This window comes from Monodon monoceros, unplaced genomic scaffold (genome assembly GCF_005190385.1).
Source record: "Monodon monoceros isolate NGI ecotype Baffin Bay Population unplaced genomic scaffold, NGI_Narwhal_1 Super_Scaffold_13, whole genome shotgun sequence".
Lineage (NCBI taxonomy): Eukaryota > Metazoa > Chordata > Mammalia > Artiodactyla > Monodontidae > Monodon > Monodon monoceros.
In genome coordinates, this window is record NW_021703769.1 from 31,698,621 (window position 1) to 31,723,242 (window position 24,622).

General features: G+C 37.8%; 1 protein-coding gene across 3 annotated transcripts in view; it reads right to left on the minus strand.

Annotated features, from left to right (window-relative positions):
• Positions 1–3,083: 3,083 nt before the first annotated feature.
• GPCPD1 (glycerophosphocholine phosphodiesterase 1) overlaps positions 3,084–24,622 on the minus strand; it is a 60,894-nt gene continuing 39,355 nt past the window's right edge. For all 3 annotated transcript variants that reach the window (XM_029220016.1, XM_029220015.1, XM_029220017.1), the window contains 7 exons: positions 23,937–23,976; positions 22,221–22,282; positions 19,518–19,583; positions 18,006–18,142; positions 17,394–17,529; positions 16,809–16,969; positions 3,084–4,294 (listed from right to left, as the gene is read on the minus strand). In XM_029220016.1, the coding sequence (XP_029075849.1) occupies positions 4,105–4,294; positions 16,809–16,969; positions 17,394–17,529; positions 18,006–18,142; positions 19,518–19,583; positions 22,221–22,282; positions 23,937–23,976 (792 nt within the window). In that variant the 3' untranslated portion in view covers positions 3,084–4,104. The remainder of the gene's footprint in view (positions 4,295–16,808; positions 16,970–17,393; positions 17,530–18,005; positions 18,143–19,517; positions 19,584–22,220; positions 22,283–23,936; positions 23,977–24,622) is intronic.

The window sequence follows — 24,622 nt, forward strand, 5'->3', positions numbered from 1 at the left end:
CAAAGTCTCTGACATCCCAAAATCCTTTCCACTGTTGTGATGGCCCCTTGATCCTCTCTGAACACAATACTACTCTGGCCTGTGAATTTACAAAGGCTGTGCCCCAAACTGCTTCACAACTTCTGACCTCCACCCCATTCTGCAAGGGCTTGAGAGCCTCATGAAGTCTTTGCTCCAATCCATGAGCTCTCCTTCTTACCTCCAACACATACTCCTGTGATGTTAATCACATGCTCTCTTACTTTTTTAAACATTTCACATCCATTTCTCAAACTATATAAACCCACTGAGATATTTCAATAAATTTTCACTCATGAACACCAAATAATGCAGTATTTCTAATATGCATACTTTGCTTTCTACCCCAAAAGCACATGATCCAAACCTAAAACATAAAGGAGTAAATCACTTGTATCCAAATCTAAATTAACAGGACTCCACTGTCAACCTAGAGTACCAAACCAGGAATAATGTGAAAAACAAAATGCAGTCAAGATGTGGTGAGTCAAGGCACAAAGGACAATGATGGTCCCTCAAGACTCATGAAACAGCGCCCCCCCACAGGTCACGCAAGTTCTACCTGAGGCAGTACCTGCTTCACTTAAGGGGCACCGGCTGCAGGATTTAGGTGTACTGCCCTAGAAAGGGACAAGGCCTGGCGGAAAACTGTACCTTATCTGCCACTTATTCCTGTGACTGTCCCCATTCAGCATGGAGTAGAAAATTGGTTGTGGTAACCCCTTAACTATGTGACCCCAAGAAACGGGTAGAGTGAGAACTCCATGTGTAAACATGCCAACGTACATGCACATGCAAGCACACACACTCCAGACAACACGGCCACGCACACCATATGAAAACATATGTATATTGTGAAACAATCTGAGTTAAGAAACTAGGATTGTATTCACCACCATTTATTTATCTAGTTCATAACTAAGTATAGAACACTATGGTAGTGCTAGAAATGCAATGAAGTCCTTGCCCTTAAGGGGCTTACAATCTTATTAGGGAAATATAACAGGCACATAAAAAGTGGGACTACAAGAAAGCATATGCTAAAGAATGCCACAAAAATTCAGAAGGCAGCATTGTATAAGAACACGGGTTTAGGAGTCACAAAGCCCAGTTCTAGTCCCAACCCGGTAAGTCAGTTAACTTGTCTGGGTTTATAACCCAGGCTGAAAATAAAACTGGTAAGATTTAGAGGCTGTCTGTACTTGTTTGCATCATGAGCTGAGGAATGTTTTTTGGAAGAGGTGGCACCTGAGCTGAACGCAGAAGGAAGACAAGGAAAGCGGTGCTGAGGTAGGCCTAAGCATGGGCTTCAGAGGGGAGAAGAAAGACGAGTGTCACAAGGAGCAATGGGAGTGAGGTCACAGGTGGCTGTGGCTGCCCTCAGGCACCACTGACACAGCAATGAGCTGTATTCCTCACATTTACATCCAGGCGGTTACAGTACGTAATTCCGGACAGTGGAATTATCAGAGAACAATGGCAGCATTTTATCAAACATTTCACTCAGTTTCCAGAAAATATAAAATAATTTAACATTATACCTCTACATTTAAAACTGACATCAATGAACTGTTCCAACTGCCAAATGTAAACCAATTCAAACTTTACATTCTTAGTAAACATAACTAAATCTCTTAATTCAAAAAGACATTTGATACAAATTATCCCCACAATTCCAAAGTTTAGTTTCTACTATGTTTCATGCACTGTGGAAATAAAAATTTGTAAGACAAGGTCCCTGCCCCTGAAGTGCCTGCAGCCTGGTGAGACAAACCTCAACTATGTCTACCTAAAGTGTGCTATGATACATGGCATGATCAAGGAATGAACATTGGGCCATGGAGTAGAAAAGGTGGATTCATCCCTTCTTAAGTTTTGGCAAGGGTGCAGCGGAGAGAGGTCAATGAATGGCTTAAGGAGAAATGAGTTTGGCAGGGAGAAAGTATCAAGGAAAAAGAAGGCTTCCAGGCCGAGGTCACATGGCTACAGACAGGAAGTAGTGTAGGAATATGGCGTGGCTAGGGCCTAGCACAGGTACAGTGTAGCTGGAGCAGAGTATACAAGGCAATAGCTAGTGATATGGAAGCCAGGACCTAGTCCTATAAAAACGAGAGCCACTGCTTGCTATGAGTTAATCATCCACTAACCCTGGTGTTTATAAGGTCAGGAAGAGACAGGAAAGAAACTGAGCAGTGAGGTTCTGTCCTTGTCATAAGCAATGGCTGTAAGCTCTTCTCAGCAAATTACACAGTTCAGGAAACTGACCCCCACATCACTTCCTTTCCTGTTTTTTCATGATCTGCAGATCTTCAAAATGGAGCTGGAACTGGAAAGGCACAGGGGAGGAGCAAACAAACACGACTTGAAATACACATATGGCTAATCAAGTTACTGTAAGGTAATGGTAATTGTACTGTACCAGGTCTGCAGATCAAGAAAAGTAATTCTTTTTCAGGAGTTTTCTAAAAGTGCCTAATTCACATCAAGTGATGGAAAATCTCTTTCAACATGAGAAAAGTATATAAAACCCCTGCAGAAGACTCCATTTCCTAAACTATTTTCCATTAAATATCAGTGTTACAAACACAATACCATAGGCTTTTAAAGCCTATCTTCACACAATTTAGATCTGACCAAAGCTGCATTGCTTGGCTTAAAAAAATAAAAAGATACAAATATATAATCCAAGTTTCAGGTTCTCAGCTACTACCAAATCATGTCAATACATGAATAAACTGCCTAGTGAGGAACATGCAATAAAAGGTATATGCAAATAAGCCATCCTTGCAGAGTAGACACTAAATTCCAATTTCTCATAATAATAATATAGAACCAATGCTATAAAAGTAACACCTTCTTGAAATTTCATTTTATAATGAAGAAAATAAATCTGTGTATTTTATTCAACATTCATTCATAAGTTACAGTTATGCCAAAACAATCTGCTTCTAATGAAAGAAACCTTGGTATAATCCTAACGACATGCATATACATTTAATAGAATCTTCTGCATTTCTAAATAAATTACATGCATGATATTCATTAACCAATAAAGAATACCGATATAAGAATTCAGGACATTTATTTTTCTGCACAGAGATTTAACTACCGTACAACACACACACAAAACAAACCCATAAAGCAACGGTGTGTAATAGGTAGTGAGAGACACTTAAGCATATTTAAAATGCCTACAAATAGGCTTTTTTTTTCCTTTTTTTTTTTTTAGGCAAATTATTTTTCTGTCCTTGACACCTTCTCACACTCACCTAGCACCACAGATGCAAGGACTTACAGTAAACGTGTACTACCTCATGCTTAAAACAAAAAGCATGCATTCAACAGAATTCATACATTATCATCTACTGTACTAAGTCTTCAATCCATTCTTTTAATACTTTATACATTAAGTTACCCTGCAGCTTTTTGAAATTTTAATATTTATGCAAAACAACTTTTGAAAGATTTATGAAACAAGTTTTCAAGGATCACCTCTAGGCTATTTACACAGGCATTGGTTTGGTTAAGTGGGGAAATGGCAGCAGCCTCAAGGTTCATACTGAATGAAAATGGTGTGAATGTCAATTCATGTCAAAAATACACAGATGGCACAAAGGTTTGTGCAGTTGGAATCACCAGTGCAAATGCATGCATTTGAGGTACTTATTTTTCCCATGGTCAGGTATAATTATGCATAGTCATGTTCCTTGAGTGCTAAATATTTCAGACCTGATCAAATGAGAAGCTGTAATAAGTGTAAATATGAGATATTTGTATAGTTAATTTCAAAGTGTTATGTTTTTAATGAATATTTGTTTAATATTATAACTTACATATTTAGTTTAAAATATTTACCAACCAATAAATTTTTTCATTGTAAAGAGACTGACTGGTAATTATACCTGGCCAAGTGATTTAAATAGAATACTTGAAATTCTAGCAAGAACTGTAGTGAAATATTAAAATACTTCATTATTGCTTCACTGGACTGAAAACCTAAAAGGCATAGATAAACAATGCTCAGTGATGAAAAGTGAATACCCAGAACAGCGATGCATGCCCCGAATGGTCTCCGCCCAATAAACACTAAGCATTCTCCACATTATCTATGCCATTGGCATCCACATGGATGTCAGGCTCCCCACAAAAAGACGAGGGGACAAAGCGGCTAACAGTGGGACACAAACAGCTCTTAAGCTCTGGCAATTCTTGCTTCAGACGTTCCAACTGCTCCACTTGGAATATATTTGGCTGTTCAGGCATCCAATCATATATCCTGTGATGAAAAAAACACAAAACATAAAATATGGTAATTTTATGGTTTACTTAGGACCTGACTTAACTTTTTCAGGAGAATTTGCTTACCGAATGCCTAAAACACCTATACTAGAGAGTCCTCTTATTTTTTCTTTAAAAGATATAAGCATCAGTTCTATTCAAAAATATTTCTCTTCTCCCAGTCTTTCCAATAATCCAGAAGAGCATCACTGCCTTTTGTACCCCTGAAGCAAAAGAGCTGATTATAAATTGATAGAATGTGAAATCTGTAGATTAGTGATTCTTCAAGTATCTTTTCTCCAAGTTAATCAATCAACAATGCCTCATTTGACGGATGGAAAGTTACTACATGGTAGAGCTGGAATTCATATCCAGTTCTGACTTCAAAGCACTGAAGATCAAGATGAAAAGGACTGCTCGGGACTTCCGTGGAAGTCCCAGTGGTTAACACTCCAAGCTTCCGGATTGGTTCAAGATGGTGGAGGAGAAGGACGTGCACTCACTCTCTCTTGCGACAGCACCAGAAGTACAACTAACTGCTGAACAATTCTCAACAGGAAGACACTGGAACTCACCAAAAAAGACACCCCAAAGACAAAGGAGAAGCTGCAATGAGATGGTAGGAGGGGCTCAATCACAATGAAATCAAATCCCATAATCGCTGGGTGGGCGACTCACAAACTGAACAATTACACCACAGAAGTCCACCCACTGGAGTGAAGGTTCTGAGCCCCATGTCAGGCTTCCCAACCTGGGGGTCTGGCAACGAGAGAAGGAATCCCCTGAGAATCAGACTTTGAAGGCCAGGGGATTTGACTGCAGGACTTCGACAGGACTGGGGAAACAGAGACTCCACTCTTGGGGGGCACACACAAAGTAGTGTGTGCACAAGGACCCAGGGGAAACGAGCAGTAACCTCACAGGAGACTGAATCAGACCCACCTGCTAGAGTTGGGAGGGTGTCCTGCAGAGGCGGGGGGGTGGCTGTGGCTCACCACGGGGACAGGATACTGGGAGCAGAAGTTCTGGGAAGTACTCATTGGTGTGAGCCCTCACAGAGCCCACAATTAGCCGTACCAAAGAGCCTGTAGGCTCCAGTGCTGGGTGGACTCAGGCCGAACAACCAACAGAGAGGGAACTCAGCACCACCCATCAGCAAACAAGTGGATTAAAGTTTTACTGAGCTCTGCCCACCAGAGCAAAACCCAGCTCACTAGTCCCTCCCATCAGGAAGCTTGCACAAGCCTCTTAGATAGCCTCACCCACAAGAGGCAGACAGCAGAAGCAAGAAGAACTACAATCCTGCAGCCTGTGGAAGAAAAACCAATATCAAAGAAAGACAGACAAAATGAAAAGGCAGAGGACTATGTCCCAGTTGAAGGAACAAGATAAAACCCCCGAAAAACAATTTAATGAAGTGGAGACAGGTAACTGTCCAGAAAAAGAATTCAGAATAATGATAGTGAAGATGACCCAGGACCTTGGAAAAAGAATGCAGGCAAAGATTGAGAAGATGCAAGAAATGTTTAACAAAGACCTAGAAGAATTAAAGAACAAACAAACAGAGATGAATACAGTAACTGAAATGAAAAATACACTAGAAGGAATCAATACCAGAATAACTAAGGCAGAAGAACAGATAAGTGACCTAGAAGACAGAAGGGTGAAATTCACCGCCGCGGAACAGAATAAAAAATGAGAAGAAATGAAGACAGCCCAAGAAACCTCTGGTACAACATTAAACGCACCAACATTCTTATTATAGGGGTCCCAAAAGGAGAAGAGAGAAAGAAAGGACCCGAGAAAATATCTGAAGAGATTATAGTCGAAAACTTCCCTAACATGGGAAAGGAAACAGCCTCCCAAGTCCAGGAAGCACAGAGAGTCCCAGGCAGGATAAACCCAAGGAGAAACACACCAAGACACATAGTAATCAAATTGACAAAAACTGACAAGATTTAAAATTTTAAAAATTGACAAAAATTAAAGACAAAGACAAATTACTAAAAGCAACAAGGGAAAACTGACAAATAACATACAAGGGAACTCCCATAAGGTTAACAGCTGATTTCTCAGCAGAAACTCTGGAAGCCAGACGGGAGTGCCACGATATGTTTAAAGTGATAAAAGGGAAGAACCTACAAGCAAGATTACCCAGCAAGGATCTAATTCAGATTTGACAGAGAAATTAAAAGCTTTACAGACAAGCAAAAGCTAAGAGAATTCAGCACCACCAAACCAGCTCTACACAAAGGCTAAAGGAACTTCTCTAAGTGGGAAACACAAGAGAAGAAAAGGACCTACAAAAACAAACCCATAACAATTAAGAAAATGGTAATAGGAACATACATATCGATAATTACCTTAAATGTAAATGGATTAAATGCTGCAAGCAAAAGACACAGGCTTGCTGAATAGATAAAAAATACAAGACTATATATATGCTGCCTACAGGAGACCCACTTCAGACCTAGGCACACATACAGACTGAAAGTGAGGGGATGGAAAAAGATATTCCATGCAAATGGAAATCAAAAGAAAGCTGGAGGAGCAATACTCATATCAGATAAAATAGACTTTAAAATAAAGAATGTTACAAGAGACAAGGAAGGACACTACATAATGATCAAGGGATCAATCCAAGATCAATTACAAATATATACGCACCCAACATAGGAGCACCTCAATACATAAGGCAACTGCTAACAGCTATAAAAGAGGAAATCAACAGTAACACAGTAATAGTGGGGGACTTTAACACCTCACTTACACCAATGGATAGATCATCCAGACAGAAAATTAATAAAGAAACACAATAGGCCAGATAGATTTAATTGATATTTATAGGACATTCCATCTGAAAACAGCAGATTACACTTTCATTTCAAGTGCACATGGAACATTCTGAAGGATAGATCACATCTTCGGTCATAAATCACACCTTGGTAAATTTAAGAAAACTGTAATCATATCAAGCATCTTTTCTGACCATAACACTATGAGATTAGAAATCAATTAGAGGGAAAATATGTAAAAGCCATAAACACACAGAGGCTAAATACTAGTAAATAAACAAGAGATCACTGAAGAAATCAAAGAGGAAATCAAAAAATACATACAGACAAATGAAAACAAAAACACGATGATCCAAAACCTATGGGATGCAGCAAAAGCAGTTCTAAGAGGGAAGTTTATAGCAATATATCCTACCTCAAGAAACAAGAAAAATCTCAAATAAACATCTAACGTTTTACCTAGAGGAACTAGAGAAAGAAGAACAAACAAAACCCAGAGTTAGTAGAAGGAAAGAAATCATTAAGATCAGAGCAGAAATAAATAAAATAGTAACAAAACAATAGCAAAGGGCTTCCCTGGTGGTGCAGTGGTTGAGAGTCCACCTGCTGATGCAGGGGACATGGGTTCATGCTCCGGTCTGGGAAGATCCCACATGCCGTGGAGCGGCTGGGCCTGTGAGCCATGGCTGCTAAGCCTGTGCATCCAGAGCCTGTGCTCAACAGGAGAGGTCACAACAGTGAGAGGGCCGCGTACCACAAAAAAAAAAAAAAAAAAAAAAAAAAAGCAAAGATTAATAAAACTAAAATCTGGTTCTTTGGGAAGATAAAACAACCTTGATAAACCTTTAGCCAGACTCATCAAGAGAGAGAGGACTCAAATCAATAAAATTAGAAATGAAAAAGGAGAAGTTACAACGGACACCACAGAAATAAAAAGCATCATGAGACTACTACAAACAACTATATGCCAATAAAACTGACAACCTGGAGGAAATGGACAAATTCTTAGAAAGGTATAACCTTCCAAGAGTAAACCAGGAAGAAATAGAAAATATGAACAGACCAATCACAAGTAATGAAATTGAAAGTGTGATTAAAAATCTTCCAAGAAACACAAGTCCAGGACCAGATGGCTTCTATCAAACATTTAGAGAAGAGCTAACACCCACCTTTCTCAAACTCTTCCAAAAAACTGCAGAGGAAGGAACACTCCTAAGCTCATTCTAATGAAGCCACCATCACCCTGATACCAAAACCAGACAAGGGTATTACAAAAAAAGAAAATTACAGACCAGTATCACTGATACAGATGCAAAAATCCTCAACAAAATACTAGCAAACAGAATCCAACAAAACATTAAAAGGATCATACACCATGATCAAGTGGGATTTATCCCAGGGATGCAAGGATTCTTCAATATATGCAAATCAATCAATGTGATACACCATATTAACTAATTGAAGGAGAAAAGCCATATGATCATCTCAATAGATGCATGAAAGGCTTTTGCAAAATTCAACACCCATTTATGATAAAAACTCCAGAAAGTGGGCATAGAGAGAAACTACCTCAACATAATAAAGACCATATATGACAAACCCATAGCAAACATCATTCTCAATGGTCAAAAACTGAAAGCATCTCCTCTAAGATCAGGAACAAGACAAGGATGTCCACTCTTGCTACTTTTATTCAACATAGTTTTGGAATTCCTAGCCATGGCAATCAGAGAAGAAAACGAAATAAAAGGAATCCAAATCGGAAAAGAGAAGTAAAACTGTCAGTTTGCAGATGACATGATACTATACACAGAAAATCCTAAAGATGTCACCAGAAAACTATCAGGGCTAATCAATGAGTTTGTTAAAGTAGCAGGATACAAAATTAATGTACAGAAATCTCTTGCACTCCTATACACTAATGATGAAAAAATCAGAAAGAAATTAAGGGAACAATCCCATTCACCACTGCAACAAAAAGAATAAAATACCTAGGAATAAATCTACCTAAGGAGGCAAAAGACTTATACTCACAGAACTATATGACAGTGATGAAAGAAATCAAAGACAACACAAACAGATGGTAAGATATACCATGTTCTTGGATTGGAAGAATCAATATTGTCAAAATGACTATAGTACCCAAAGAAATCCACAGATTCAGTACAATCCCTATCAAATTACCAGTGACATTTTCTACAGAACTAGAACAAAGAATCTTAAAATCTGTATGGAGACACAAAAGACCCCGAATAGCCAAAGCAATCTTGAGGGAAAAAAATGGAGCTGGAGGAATCAGACTCCCTGACTTCAGACTATACTACAAAGCTACAGTAATCAAGACAATATGGTACTGGCACAAAAACAGAAATACAGATCAATGGAACAGGACAGAAAGCCCAGAGATAAACCCACACACCTATGGTCAACTAATCTATGACAAAGGAGGCAAGGATATACAATGGAGAAAAGACACAGTGTCTTCAATAAGTGGTGCTGGGAAAACTGGACAGCTGAATGTAAAAGAATGAAATTAGAACAGTCCCTAACACCATACACAAAAATAAACTCAAAAAGGAATAAAGACGTAAATGTAAGGTCAGACACTATCAAACTCTTAAAGGAAAACAGGCAGAACACTCTATGACATAAATCACAGCAAGACCCTTTTTGACCCAGCTCCTAGAGAAATGGAAATAAAAACAAAATAAATAAATGGGACTTAATGAAACTTCAAAGCTTTTGCACAGCAAAGGAAACCAGAAACAAGACAAAGAAACAACCCTCAGAATGGGAGAAAATATTTGCAAATGAAGCAACTGATAAAGGATTCATCTCCAAGATTTACAAGCAGCTCATGCAGCTCAATAACAAAAAAACAAACAACCCAATCCAAAAATGGGCAGAAGACCTAAATAGACATTTCTCCAAAGAAGATATACAGATTGCCAACAAACACATGAAAGGATGCGCAACGTGACTAATAATTAGAGAAATGCAAATCAAAACTACACTGCTGTATCACCTCACACCAGTCAGAACGGTCATCAAAAAATCTACGAACAATAAATGCTGGAGAGGGTGTGGAAGAAAGGGAACCCTCTTGGACTGTTGGTGGGAATGTAAATTGATACAGCCACTATGGAGAACAGTATGGTGGTTCCTTAAAAAAACTAAAAATAGAACTATCATATGACCCAGCAATCCCACTACTGGGCATATACCCAGAGAAAACCATAATTAAAAAAAAACATGCACCCCAATGTTCACTGCAGCTCTATTTACAATAGCCAGGACATAGAAACAACCTAAGTGTCCATCGACAGATGAATGGGTAAAGAAAATGTGGCACATATATACGATGGAATATTACTCAGAGATAAAAAGGAACGAAACTGGGTCATTTGTAGAGACGTGGATGGACCTTGAGACTGTCATACAGTGTGAAGTTAAGTCAGAAAGAGAAAAACAAATATCATATATTAATGCATATATGTGAAATCTAGAAAAATGGTACAGATGAACCTGTTTTCAGGGCAGAAATAGAGACACAGATGTAGAGAACAAACGTATGGACACCAAGGGGTAAAGCAGGGTGGAGGGGGGTGAATAGGTAGACTGGGATTTACATATATTACTAATATGTATAAAATAGATAATAAGGAACTAAATAAATAAAATACCCACCCTCGCAAAAAAAAGACTCCAAGCTTCCACTGCAGTGGGCACGGGTTTCATCCTTGGTTGGGCAACTAAGACCCTGCATGCCATGCGGTGCCGCCAAAAAAATAATAATAAAATAAAGTAAAATAAAATAAAGGACTTCTCACCAGTGTGAAAATTATGCTAAAGCTATGCAGTACTGGCAGATGTACCTAGAGTTGAGAGTCCAGAAAAAGCCCCAAGTGACAATGGCAGCGCTAGCATTGCCTATCAGCAGAGAAAGAAAGGTCTTTCATGCTTTAAATGTGAAAGCCAGACAATTTATGTGAGGAACTAACTCTTTATGACCTCACAGTAGGGAAGAATTTCTTAAACAAGATTTTTAAAGTATTGATTCTATTAAGTATTTGACTATTCTAATATAAAGACTTCCTGTTAAAGACATACATAAGAAAATGAAAAGTTACCTCTGGGTCAAGGTATCCGACGGAACAAAAGCATCTAAGTTCACCCCCTATATTGTGTTAAAAATAAAATAAAGGTATTAAAAGAAAATTCACTGAACATGAGAAGAACCAAAGAGACAGTACAACAGAATTTTGGAAGCTAGAAAACAGATGGATTAAGTAATAACAAAGTGTTTCAGTTAGCAGAATGGATAGGTCAAACCACAAGCCAGTAGTTGAAAAAATGAAAAGGGTGAGTTAAAAGCAGCCCCAAACTTCTGTAGATCTTGGGGGGGAAGGAAGGGGCTCAAAGAGGAACGATGAGATGAAGCCTTGAGCAGCAGCAAGTGGTTCCCTTCCTCTTACACCCTGCTGCGGAGGCTGCTCTTACCCCACTTGGTTGAGGTTTATTTCCAGAATTAAACAGGAAATCTGGAATGGAGGACAAGACCAGGTTAGAGAGTTTGGGGCATTTTATAAAATGGCCATCAGCATCAGGGATATTAGAGATGGTACAAATACAACACATGCTAAATACAGACATGCCCTCCTTCCCCCATCTCTCTTCCCACACTTGACTCCAAGAAACCAGACCTGTATCCTCTAAGAATATATTATAGCGTCTTCTACGAGGAATCTGACTAGTCAAAAATCAAAGTTTTTTAATCTACTGACAGATGTATGACCAAACAGGTCACCCAGATCACCCCATAGTAAAACCCCATAAGCCCTATTCACACGCTCAGAGCTTCCAACAAGCTTTTTAGATCTTAATTCCTTATCGTAAGAAGCAGCCAAGAATTTCTAAATATCTGAGGAAAGCTTCTAACAGGTAAGATAGTAAGCAAAAGAAAATTTTTTTTAAAAAGTTCCTTAATGCCTTCAAATAGTACTTTCATCAAATGAGAACAGGATTTTTAAACTATATATAGAAAAGAGAATCCAGAGAAAAAAGGACAGTTCTTGAAAATTAAAAACACAATAGCAGATATGAAAAACTCAATAGCATGAGTGGAAGATAAGGTTGAGGAAATCTTTGAAAGTGGAAAAGATAAAGATAGAAAATATGAGAAAAGATAAGAATTTTAAGTCTCGTCCAGGAGTGTATAATATACAACAAAAGGATTCTATAAAGAAAAAAAAAACAAACTCAGAAAAATGGAAGAAATAAAAATCAAAGGAATAATTCACTAACTATTCCACATCTTCAAGGACATGTATCAGTAGACTAAAAGGGCTACCAAGTGTCCAGCACGATGGGTAAAACCAGACCCACAAGACCATCTCTATGAAAGTTTAGAACACTGGTGACGAGAAAAATCTCCAAACTTCCAGAGAAGAAACAAAGAAATCACATGTGAGGGAGTAGGAATCAACATGGTTTCACATTCCTTAACAGCACAATGGAATTGTGAAGAGGATGGAGAAATGCTTTTAAAAGTCTAAAGGAAAATGATTTCTAACATGGAATTTTATGCCTGGCCACAATACTTCCAGACACACAAGACCTCAAAAACACTTACTTTCCATCCTTTCTCAAGAAGATACTGAAGGATGTGTTCCATAAAAATGACAGTAAAGTAAGAGAAAAAGATTTGGACTACAGGAAACAGAAGGTCTGACACAAGAACTGTAGCTCAGCATGGCAGCTGTGCCCAAAGAAGTCAAACAATATGTACTGGAGGAGCCTGCGTGGGTGGGCAGGTATGCTCAGGGCTACCACTCCAGGAGGGCCCCTGCCCACCCCACCAGCTTTGAAACCTACAGACAGAGTGCCCTGAGCCATTTAACATGTGTTGATTCAGTGTCCACTCTACCTGACAGGTTTATTATGGGTGGCCTACTCCTGAGAACTGGTAGGAGGCTCCAATGAGCACAGAACAGCCCACTCCATGTACCCATATTCCTGCTGTGCTTCCAATGCCTGACCCACGGATGGATGTCTTGTCATGCTGAGCTAGAGACCTAGTGGGTCACAAAATCAGTTCAGAAAGTTAAGAAAAGCATTGAAATAGGTGTGAGCCAGTGGCACAATCATTTAAAAAGCACACACATATAAATAAAATATTCAAGGGGCATTATCTTTTTAATTTAGTTTCAGATACACACTTGTAGATATACATATCTATGTGTGCACTGGGCTGCAACGTGAAATGCATTTCTAACTGGTTTTGCGGTCAAAAGGTTTAAGTCACTGCCCTAAAGAAACTTATACACGTACCATAGGACAGCTGGTCAACGATGTTTACAGCAAACACTGTAATAGCAAAAACCTGAAAAAAAAAAAAAAAAAAGGCTTCCCTGGTGGCGCAGTGGTTGAGAGTCCACCTGCCGATGCAGGGGACACGGGTTCGTGCCCCAGTCCAGGAAGATCCTACATGCCGCGAAGTGGCTGGGCCCATGAGCCATGGCTGCTGAGCCTGCGCATCGGGAGCCTGTGCTCCACAATGGGAGAGGCCACAACAGTCAGAGGGCCGCGTACCGCAAAACAAAAACAAACAAACAAACAAAAACCTGGCAACCACCTCAGTGTTCTCCAATAGTAGAATAAATTGTGGTAGAATCATACAGCCAGGAAGATGAATAAAGTACAGCTAAACGTAACAAATGGATTGATTTTAAGAATATAACAAGTAGGAAAAGAGTACAAATAAAGCTTAAAGCCATGAAAAACTAAATGTTATATTGTTTAGCGATAGATATAAGAATTTAAAAACTTTTAAAAGAGAGTAATTGCTTGCTTATCAGTTATATCTATGGGAGGAGGTAGGGGCATAGAATTAGAGAGGAGAACACAGGGGAGTTCAAATCTAATAATAATGTTCTTTAAATGTGGGTGTCTGTTACTGAATTTTTAAAAATAATTTGAGCAGACACAGTATAGAAAGAGGAAACATTGCTCAATTTACTCTACGAGGCAAGTATTATCCTCATGCCAAAATTAGACAACAACCATTTGATAAAGGTAAATTAAAGGCCACCTTACTCATTACTACAAATGCAGAAATTCCAAATATCAGCAAATCAAGCATAGCAGCTTATATCACAAAACCACGATTAAATGCAAAATCTGTGTTAATGCCTTTGTAAAAGAGAACAAATTGGTTTTTGATAAACTAAAACACATCACAATGCTCCCACATGTAAAATGAAACAAAGGTTCTGAATCACTATCATTCAAACCTTCTATAGGTCTAAATTTGATAATGAAAAAAATAATAGCATAAGCACCTTAAGTACCAAGAAATAGTTCCAAAAAATATTAGGGCACAGGAATTCAGCTAAAGACAATGGAAGGGATAGGTGTAAGGGACTGCTAGTTTGTTTTTTTAAATTTTTTTTTTGGCTGCACCTCGTGGCTTGTGGGATCTTAGCTTCCCAACCAGGGACTGAACCCGGGCCCTCAGCAGTGAAAGCACAGAGTCCTAACCACAGACCGCCAGGGAATTCCCAGGACTGTTGGTTTTTACTGTTAGTCTTGTAGAACTATTTGAAGTATATACACACACACACACACAACACACACATAAGTGTGGCTGATTATATATACATATGTAGTTCTTTGACTAAAATTGAAAAAAGAAGAAAAAACTTCCAAAGATAATAAAGACTGACTTGACTCTAACACAGTCCACCTCTCCTCTCATCAGGTCTGAACAGGAGGCCAGTGCTGGGCTGCCTCAACATCCTCCACACCCTCAACACAGTCCTGCCCTGGTGCCTGCTTGCACCTCGGCCTAAAATGCAAATCCTGTCAAAGCTGATTTAACCCCCCCACCCCACCCCACCCCTGCCCAAATCCATCTCAATCCTTCCTCTTTAAAATTATTCTTGTTGACCCTGAGCCAGGAAGAACTTACTTTCTTTAGGGCCTTTTGTATCACATAGTATCTTCCTGTTCTCCCTGCAAGGTCAGTGTTTGGCTACAACCAAGTAAGGCCCTTTAGTGAAGGATCTAACTAAAATTTGTATACCCTACAACTGCCATACCTGGTATAATCTCACAATATACTTTTCTTGCCTGAAAATATTTGCAATCATCCCCTCCTCCTCCTCCAAGAAAGAAATATTCTCCCAAAATTTGCTAAATAAAGCACTTCCATCAAATTGTAATTTAAAAATTTTAATTTTCCTTTAATAAGTTGGAAACGTCTATTAAAAAGAGCTATGAATCATGCCACTTAAAGCAGTATTAACCAAACACTTTAAAAGGCAGGCATTATCCGGGTGGCAGTTTTAAAACCAGACTAATTCAGACAAAAAAGCTGGGGTGGGGAAAAGCTTTATTAAGAAAGTGATATAACTTTATAGAACAAACAGTAATATAAACTAAATCCAACGACTGTATTTTTTAAAGCAGGCCTGGTAACAATTTCATCACTTACTCTTTGTATGATGCTGCTCAAGCATTAGCAAGCCCACTAATCCCCTCAGCAGAACAAATGACATTCCCTCTAACCCAAAATTTCTTTACGCTGAGCAACCTTTTCATCTCTCTGAGATCTCAGACTTACATCCTAAACACCCAGGGAGTTTATTTAAAAAGAAAAGATTAGTTCAACAAATATTTGAGCTTCTACATCTAACCTCTGGTGATACAGCAGTGCACAAAACAGGCAAAGTCTTGCCCTCATGGAGCTTCTGCTTGTGGGGGTGTGTTGGGGGTGCGATGGGAAAGGAGGTTGGGGAGAAAATAAGTAAAATATAGTATGTATATGGATATATCACGTGGTGGTAATGTATAGAGAAAAGTCAGGAAGTGCACTGTGAGTAGAGGTTTTGATTTGAATTAGGATATTCGGGGAAGGCCCTACTAAGAAGGTGACATTTTAGTCTTTCCTGACATCTTTATCAGAAGAGAAACAGCAGGAGGCCAATTAGGGGTGGGGGCGGGGATCATCTCACGTAGGGCCTTGTAAGGATGTGGGATTTTACAGTAGGAGATACAGAATAGGGGGGGAAGGTTAAGCAGTAACATGATCTGACTTCAGTTTTCAGTCCTGCCCGCCCCCATAATGGACAGCAGGGTGCATGAGTGGACGCAGTCCCAGTAAGCAGGTTACTTTCATAATCCACCTGAGAAACGATGTGGCTTAGTGGAGAGTGACAACAGTAAAGGATTCAGGATATATTTCGAAGACAGAATCAACATGATTCTGATTTTGTCTGACTGGATTTGGGTATGAGATAAAGAACAGAATCATGAAAGACTCCAGGGATCTGGCCTCAGAAACTGGAAAGAAAGTTGTCATTTATACTGAAATCAGGAAGTCTATAGGAAGAATAGGCGTTGATAGATAGATATAAAAGTTTAGAGGTCAGGGGAAAGGCTTGAGTTGGGATATACAAAGGTAGGAAAAGGCACAGAACTGGATGAGATCACCAAGAAAGTTGGTGTAGATAGAGAAGAGGTCTAGGGCGGCCACCTTCACCCACAAGATGACTCAATACATCTGGGTTAGGGCCCAGTCATCTGAATTTTTAAACAAGCTTCCCAAGTGACTGTGGTATAACTTCAAAATTTGAAAAATTCCACTAACAAATGTTAAGATAATTCTACTACTTTTTTTCTAACAATCCATGAAAATTTTTCATGAAAAACAAATACCTATCATAAATTAGACCATTAACTCCAAATTCCTTTAATTTCTTTCTGTTTTCAGGATCATTGGTATCATCACCCCAGCAGAATATGACCAGTCCCTTAGCTTTTGCCTCTTGAATATAGGATGGGTTTCTGAGAAGGTCTTCAGTATGTGCATTTATCCCCTAAAAGAAGAAAGATAAGTTACTCATGAAAGAGAAACTTATTATATGTATAAAATACATAACTAATAAGAACCTGCTGCAAAGCAGAATGGACAGGGAAAGAAAATGTTAGAATTTTTTCTTCCAATTTATGCGATCAAACAAGTTTACAGTCTAACCATTTTAGATGATTCATAAAACCCACTCAGAAAACTAAACTACAAAACGTACTTAACCTAGGCCTGCAAGAAAATCTTTGTTGGTGGTGATCATTTAACTGCTTTTCAGTCTGAGATTTAATATCCTCATTTTAAGTAGAGCTACCTGCTCATTATACATAGGTCAAAACTAAACAAGTAGATGTTAAATTAATATATAACTTTATTTACTAGTGCTCTAAAACATTTTTAAAAAACAAATATTAAAATATTCAACCACAGCTTACCAGTAGATTTTCAAACTGTGCAAAGCTCATTGCAATGGGGGTTGTCCGAGATCTGAGGTCCATGAGTTCAGGGTAAATATCAGATTTCCCCTGAGTCAAAAATAATATGGGATATTTGTTCTGCTTTTGCCGAACCCTAAAAAAGACAGTTTAAAAACTACTTTTCATTGGGGAGATAACCATAACATATTGTTTTGAAATTTTAGAAAATACTAAAAATATAAAGAAACAAAATTTTAAAAGCATACTCATTACTGAGATATAACCACCATTAATGTGTATTGCCTTTTAGTCAAAAAAAGAAAAATTTAAATTATTCTATACAAGAGTTAAAATATTCTCAGAAATGGGCAAAAAGAAATCCCTTGAGGGCTTACAATTTGGTAAGGAGGATATTATACATCTGTAAAATGAAACACAAGGCATGAGGTGCTATAACCCAGCGGGTGTGGAGGCCATCCCAGTAGAGAATATATACAATGGGACTGAGAAGACAAATCAAGGGTGGGAACTTGATTTGTCTGGGAACTTCCCCACCTCCAACTACAATCTCTGTGCCCTTAGTCCTAGCTACAGTCTAAGCATATAGGAGAAAAAAACTGAATTACTCACATTGTGCAAATATCTGCATCAAATGAAGAAAATACTATTCTCCTCTTCCCAGAATTTTCTAAGACAGTTTTTAAAATTATATCCAAAAACAGATTCATGTCAAAATATGTTGATAAGTTACCATCCCATATTCCATCCTATATGGAAGAATAGGAAAACAAAAGTCATTAAATACCTTAGAATCACAGTGCTAGGAAAAATTCTCGAGAACATTTAGTCCAACTCTTATTTTACAGATGAGAAAGCAAAGGCCTGTGTGAATTATTATCATAATTAGGTATAGAGACACTTATATACAAAGCAATTATAACATCAAAAGATTTTTGCTTTAATGAGGTTAACAAAATAAAAACTAAAACTCTGGAAATTTGAAATCTACCATGACTTTAAAATATTTTTATGCAATCTTCATAAACTATAAGTGGACAAAAAGACTCCACTTCGTTTGCTAACTCACTACCCCAAAAACCCTGGTAATTAAGAATTACCAGTTAAAAATCTCATTCTTTGAGTCTTAGGCATATCAAGTGCCCTCAATAAATAATAAAAATAATTTTCTAATTATAGCTAAGATACCAAGAGCCCTGTTGATATTCAAATATTAAAAATTTTAAGTATTAGTCATTACAGTAATTCTAAAAGTTCTGAAAACTAAAAATCACCTACTAGAAAAAGCATGGTTGTGCACTTGCATGTTATGTTAGCCAGGACCGGCTTATCATAAATAGCTACATAGAAGACATGCTTTAAGGGCAGTTATAGATTATTCTGACCAGAACAAATACCAGGATTGCCCAATCATGATGCCTGGATTAACTACTTCCAATGTCCCCCCACCCCAATCAGCCCTCTTACCATGCAGCCTTATCCATTTACACATATCCCCATCTGATACATCCAAGTTGTTTTCCTCGACTAGAAGACTGTTAAGTTTCAGGAAGGCAAGGCTTTATTCTGTTTTCTTCACTATGTAAGCACAGAGCTCAGAAAATGCCTGGCGCATAGCAGCTTTTCAATAATTATTGAACAAAAGAATGACTAAATTTCAGAGTGATTTAAAACATGTCTGCAGAAACTTCTTTTCCTGATTAATTATTACTAGCTACTGCCACTTAACAGAAAACTGCTTAGGCACTTATTTAAGGTATATATTGAGACAGGGGGTTAAAAAAAAAAAACCCCAAACTAATCAGAGTTATAAAGTTCTGACTGGCCACAGTTCTCACTGTTCACTTTATAAGTGTGCCCAGAAACCATCCATATTAATGTGCACATGAGACACATGTAAATTAGAATTTCTACTATAATACATTCATCACTACTTTTAAGAACTTAAATATTAGTGTAAGTGTAAGATATGGTTTACTTCAAAGTTCCAACAAGCACTGTGCTTGCTGGAAGAAGCCACAATTTCAGTTTCATTTATTCCATTAAAACAAAGACAGGAATGAATGCATTTAAAGAAACAGGGGAGGGAGGAACGAAGAGTGTGCCACATGGAAAATGACTTACCCTTTGTTGGCAGATCCATTTTATTTCTATGTTAAACCCTACATCTTCTGGCAAAGACTCTAAAACCTAGAGTTGTGTTTGTTGGTGGTAAATTTTGTTTCATTTTTGGTGAGATGAATGGTAGAATAAGAAGGAAAAAAGAAAAATGGATTAATTACAAAAAGCAAACTATAAGAAAACATATCACTAGTAAGGATAAAGTGTTTTGTGCCTTCAGCAAAAACCACTATCTTTTCTTATACTCAAACTGACAACCTGGTTGATGATTAAGTTGAATAAGAAAGTCAAAAGAAATTAAATAGCAAAGGCAGTAGTCTTTAGCAATATCTGTGATAATCGATCACTACTAACCGCAAAGATGATCCTGACCTAAAATCCTTTTCACCATCACTACTGAACAGCTAAAGTGAGCAGCAATAAGATAGGCAGCCTCATGAATTTAAAAAGACATTTGTCACGTTTTCTGAATTGCATTCAGGTATGTCAGTCTACTTTACTAAGATATGGTTATATGAAAAACCATGATTTCTAGCTTGCTGTGAAGGTGGTGATGCTTAACACCACAGTGATAACCTCCTGGAAAGATGTTAACTCCAAATTAAAGAGGCTCATAAATAAATAAGTCTATATCTATATAAATTAACAAATAATATAGTGTCAATATATCTAAATTATCTAGAAACTTTGGACTTCCCTGGTGGCACAGTGGTTAAGAATCCGCCTGCCAATGCTGGGGACACGGGTTCGAGTCCTGGTCTGGGAAGATCCCACATGCCACGGAGCAACTAAGCCTGTGCGCCACAACTACTGAGCCTGCGTTCTAGAGCCCGTGAGCCACAACTGAGGCCCACGCGCCTAGAGTCTGTGGTCTGCAACAAGAGAAGCCACTGCAATGAGAAGCCCGCGCATCGCCATGAAGAGTAGCCCCCGCTCGCTGGAACTAGAGAAAGCCCACGCACAGCAACGAAGACCCAATGCAGCCAAAAATAAATAAAATAAATTTATTAAAAAATAAAAACTAAATTATCTACATACTTTGCAATAACACCACTTGGGCAGCATAACTAGAAAATCCAATCTAAAATATGAAGCTTGGGGCTTCCCTGGTGGCGCAGTGGTTGAGAGTCCGCCTGCCGATGCAGGGGACAAGGGTTCGTGCCCCGGTCCAGGAAGATCCCACATGCCGCAGAGCGGCTGGGCCTGTAAGCCATGGCCGCTGAGCCTGTGCGTCCGGAGCCTGTGCTCCGCAACGGGAGAGGCCACAACAGTGAGAGGCCCGTGTACCGCAAAAAAAAAAAAATGAAGCTTGGTTATTAACTTACAATCAGCTGGTTTAGTCAGTATTTCAAAGTGTAGAAATCACTTAACATGTATAATATATATGGTATTTAATTTTATAATAGCAAATAAAAGAATGCTAACAGAGTAAGAACACAGCCTGGGACTCTGGTGACCTGGGATCTAGCCCCTGCTGCATGAAAAGTACAGTACCTAAAACAGGTTGTACTCAATTTCCTATGGGGCTTTTTGACTTTCTCCAAATTTCTCTGATATGTTTAGCCTTATTTAGTTAACATACCTTCCACAATTTTACTGGACTAATGTAAAGTCAGAAAAATAAGGACAATAGTGTATATTAGTGTTGAGATTGGTATACATCAAATTTGCAGGATTCCCCTTTATACTAAGATTGCGTTTGGCCTTTCTTTGGATTCAAACTTTCTGATTATAGTGATGGCAAAGTGAATGAATAAATGTGTGTTTATTTAGCTAAATGAAAGTTGTCAAACCTTTGATAAACAATTTTTTAAAAGCCTGTTTTTCTGTTCTATGAAATCACAAGTCTAGAAATCATGGAATTTCTAAGAACCAAACTATTTCAGAATTTTGGACTAGAAGGAATGACTTAGCTGGGCTTCATAAATATCTGAAAATTTATACAAATCATGCTCTAAATTCACTAAGACAATGTCTATTTTAGGGGCTCTCTTGTAGCATCCTTTTTGGAGGGTGAATAATCATGATAAACTGAAATTACCTATTTTTGCCTAAGAAGTCTATTGTACCTGACACATCACCAGAAAAAGACAGTGGAGAAGAGAAAAAATTAGGAAATGGAGCCAGCAAGAAAATGAGAGTCAGCATGGCCAAAGAAGGTATCTGGTATTCACGCAGGCTTGCCTGACGCTGTCAAAGGAATTCCTCTATGAATTGGGTCTAGTTTTTAAATGTTCATGCCAGTTTTTGTTACACATTTTCAGAGTGAATACTTGAAATCTGTATTTCATTTTAAGTAACCAGGGTACTTATTTTCTTTGGTTGGGAAATTTCTCTCTAAAAGCTAAGGACCAGCCTTACATATTGTAAAAATGCCTCTCCCATCGTCACACTCCCCAACCCCTTTTCTGTGCCCTTTCCTTCCTGTTTATATACAGAAATATGTGAATTTCCTATTCTTACCAAATTAACCCAATGAGGTAGGAATTTTATTCAGTTGAGCAAATAAGTTTCTCAAAAAAAAAAAAAAAAGGCACCATAGGCACACTTCACAAGAATGTATCTTCTCTAAAAAGCATCAAACATAAGTTTACATTAATGTTGTCTTTTACACAGCCTTTTTAGTGCCCATTTAAAAGACCAAAATAAATTATTCAGATATAACAGAATAATGATAGCCTGCCCTAGTTTTCCTAAGGAACTTACCATCTTAAGAGAAGGAAATGGCTGATTTTCAGAAAAGGAATTTTCCTCCTCAACCACAGATTCTGAAAATTTAAATTACAAAAACTCAGTAGATAAATGCCATTTTATCACTAAGACCTTTTCCTAAATTCTGAAGGCAAAAAAAAAAAAGATGTAGTTATGCGATCCTTTCATATATAGTATTTTTGAAGGCTCCTGTATTTATTAATTTTAACCATTAAAACCCCCATTTTCAAAATAAGCATCCTTTATGAAGACTGGTTTACAACATTTAGTAGGAACATCACAGTTTATGACCTCAACAGTGACTATTTTCTTATAAAAACTGTAATATAATTTTAAGAAAGGAGTCACAAGCAGTGATTTGTTATTTCTCAGTGAAATTAAGGGCTGTGTAATCTTGCTAATACTTCTACTTGAGATATCAAGTTAGAAATTAAGAGAATCTATAGGTACCATTACCATTTAATCCAAAATTGATTATGTCTCAAGGCGCACAAGAATTTTTTTCCAAAAGAGAAAAATTTTTATATCAAGATTAAAAAAAAAATCACCCAGGAACAAACAAAAAGCAAAACAAAAATTACAACAAAAATAACCAACCCCAGTGCATTACAAATTCAAAAATTAAATCATGTAAAATTTTCCAGTCAAAAAATTAAAGGTAAAATTGATTTTACTATTAATAGTTATGAACTATTTACAAGCTTGTAAAGTCATATTTATGCTCTGAGAATCATCTTTGGAGTCTTTGGCACCTCAGTAATTTCTTCATAAAGGCATTCCAACTATCCTGTTATCCTAAATGCAGATTAACATCTAATGAGTACCTACTATAACCAGAGTACTGTAAATGTTTCAGGGAATATAAAAACATTTCCCCCACCCTTGAGAGGTTTACATCCTGGAGACAGAGACAGGACATACAGAAAAATAAAGGGTTAAAAAAAGGACACACCAAGGCTAAAATGAATGTCACAGACTATTAAATTCTGTGGAAGTAGAAAGTAAAGTGGAATTACAAAGGGATTTTGTGGGTAGGACAAGCTTTGAGGAAACTGAGGCACAGAGTGGTTAAATAAAGTAACCGAGGTCACAGTTGGTAAATGCTAGAGCTGGTTTCAAATTCCTGGCTCTGGAGCCAGATTCTATACTTGATACATTCTGTACTTTGTAATGCTTAAGAATGTCTGGAAAGAGGGACCTCCCTGGTGGCACAGTGGCTAAGACTCCGTGCTCCCAATGCAGGGGGCCCGGGTTCAATCCCTGGTCAGGGAACTAGATCCCACATGCATGCTGCAACTAAGAGTTCGCATGCCACACTAAGGAGCCTGTGTGCCACAACTAAGGAGCCCACCTGCCACAACTTAGGAGCCCACATGCCACAACTAAGGAGCCGGCGAGCTGCAACTAAGGAGCCCACCAGCTGCAACTAAGACCCAAATTAGTTAATTAAAAAAAAGAGAATGGAAGGTACAAAATTATAAAGAATTTTTGATCATCAAGCTAAGAAAATTCATAAAAGTGAAAAATCATGCTTACTATACATGACATGTATGCATTTGGCAATTAATACATATAAAGCCTTCATGTCTATAAAATTACATTTATATAACCCAGTATTATATTAAAGTCACCAAGAGTAAGTTAAAATGGATAAGGAAATTCATGATGCTAATTATGAAATGAAAACAGTGTTTTCACATTGGTACATACCTTTCAGTTCTTTAGATTTTAGTGCAGTCACATGAGTGAGCTAGAAAACACACACACACACACACACAAAATGTAATCAGAAAAAAAAGACCTTAGTTTATGAAGATATGGTTAATAGAACTATAACTTGAAAAGCTAGCAAGTTAGGAGAAATTACAAAATGTAGAATCATCAGTTTAATAAGAATAAGCACTTACCACTGTACATATTTTACATTTACATACATATGCATAAGATCATGATCAAATACCCAAGCAGGGGAGAATATAAAAATTATTAGGTTAGGAAACTGTTTATGCTCAATCAACCAATAATTTAGGTATCTAATGAGAATAAGAAGAGGGATCATGTAAAATTACATAGTAAAATACAGGAGGATCTTAGATAGTAGCATAGCTATAAAAATCAACAATAGCACAGAAGGCTAAGTATAAAATAAAAAAGAGCTAAAGCAGACCAGAGACAACCTAAGATTATGGCTAGCCCCTATGGCCTATAAAGACTTGTAGCCCATCTCCTTCAAAAAAGCAAAAAAAAGATGGGGTCCATAGAAACTGTTAAAGAAGACAGATGGATGAGCACGAACCCATTCTTCCTAACAGAACAGAAAACCAAAGCACAGACTCAATACCTACTGTATATATCTAGTCATCCCCATGCACAAAGAGAACATTACTATATACAAA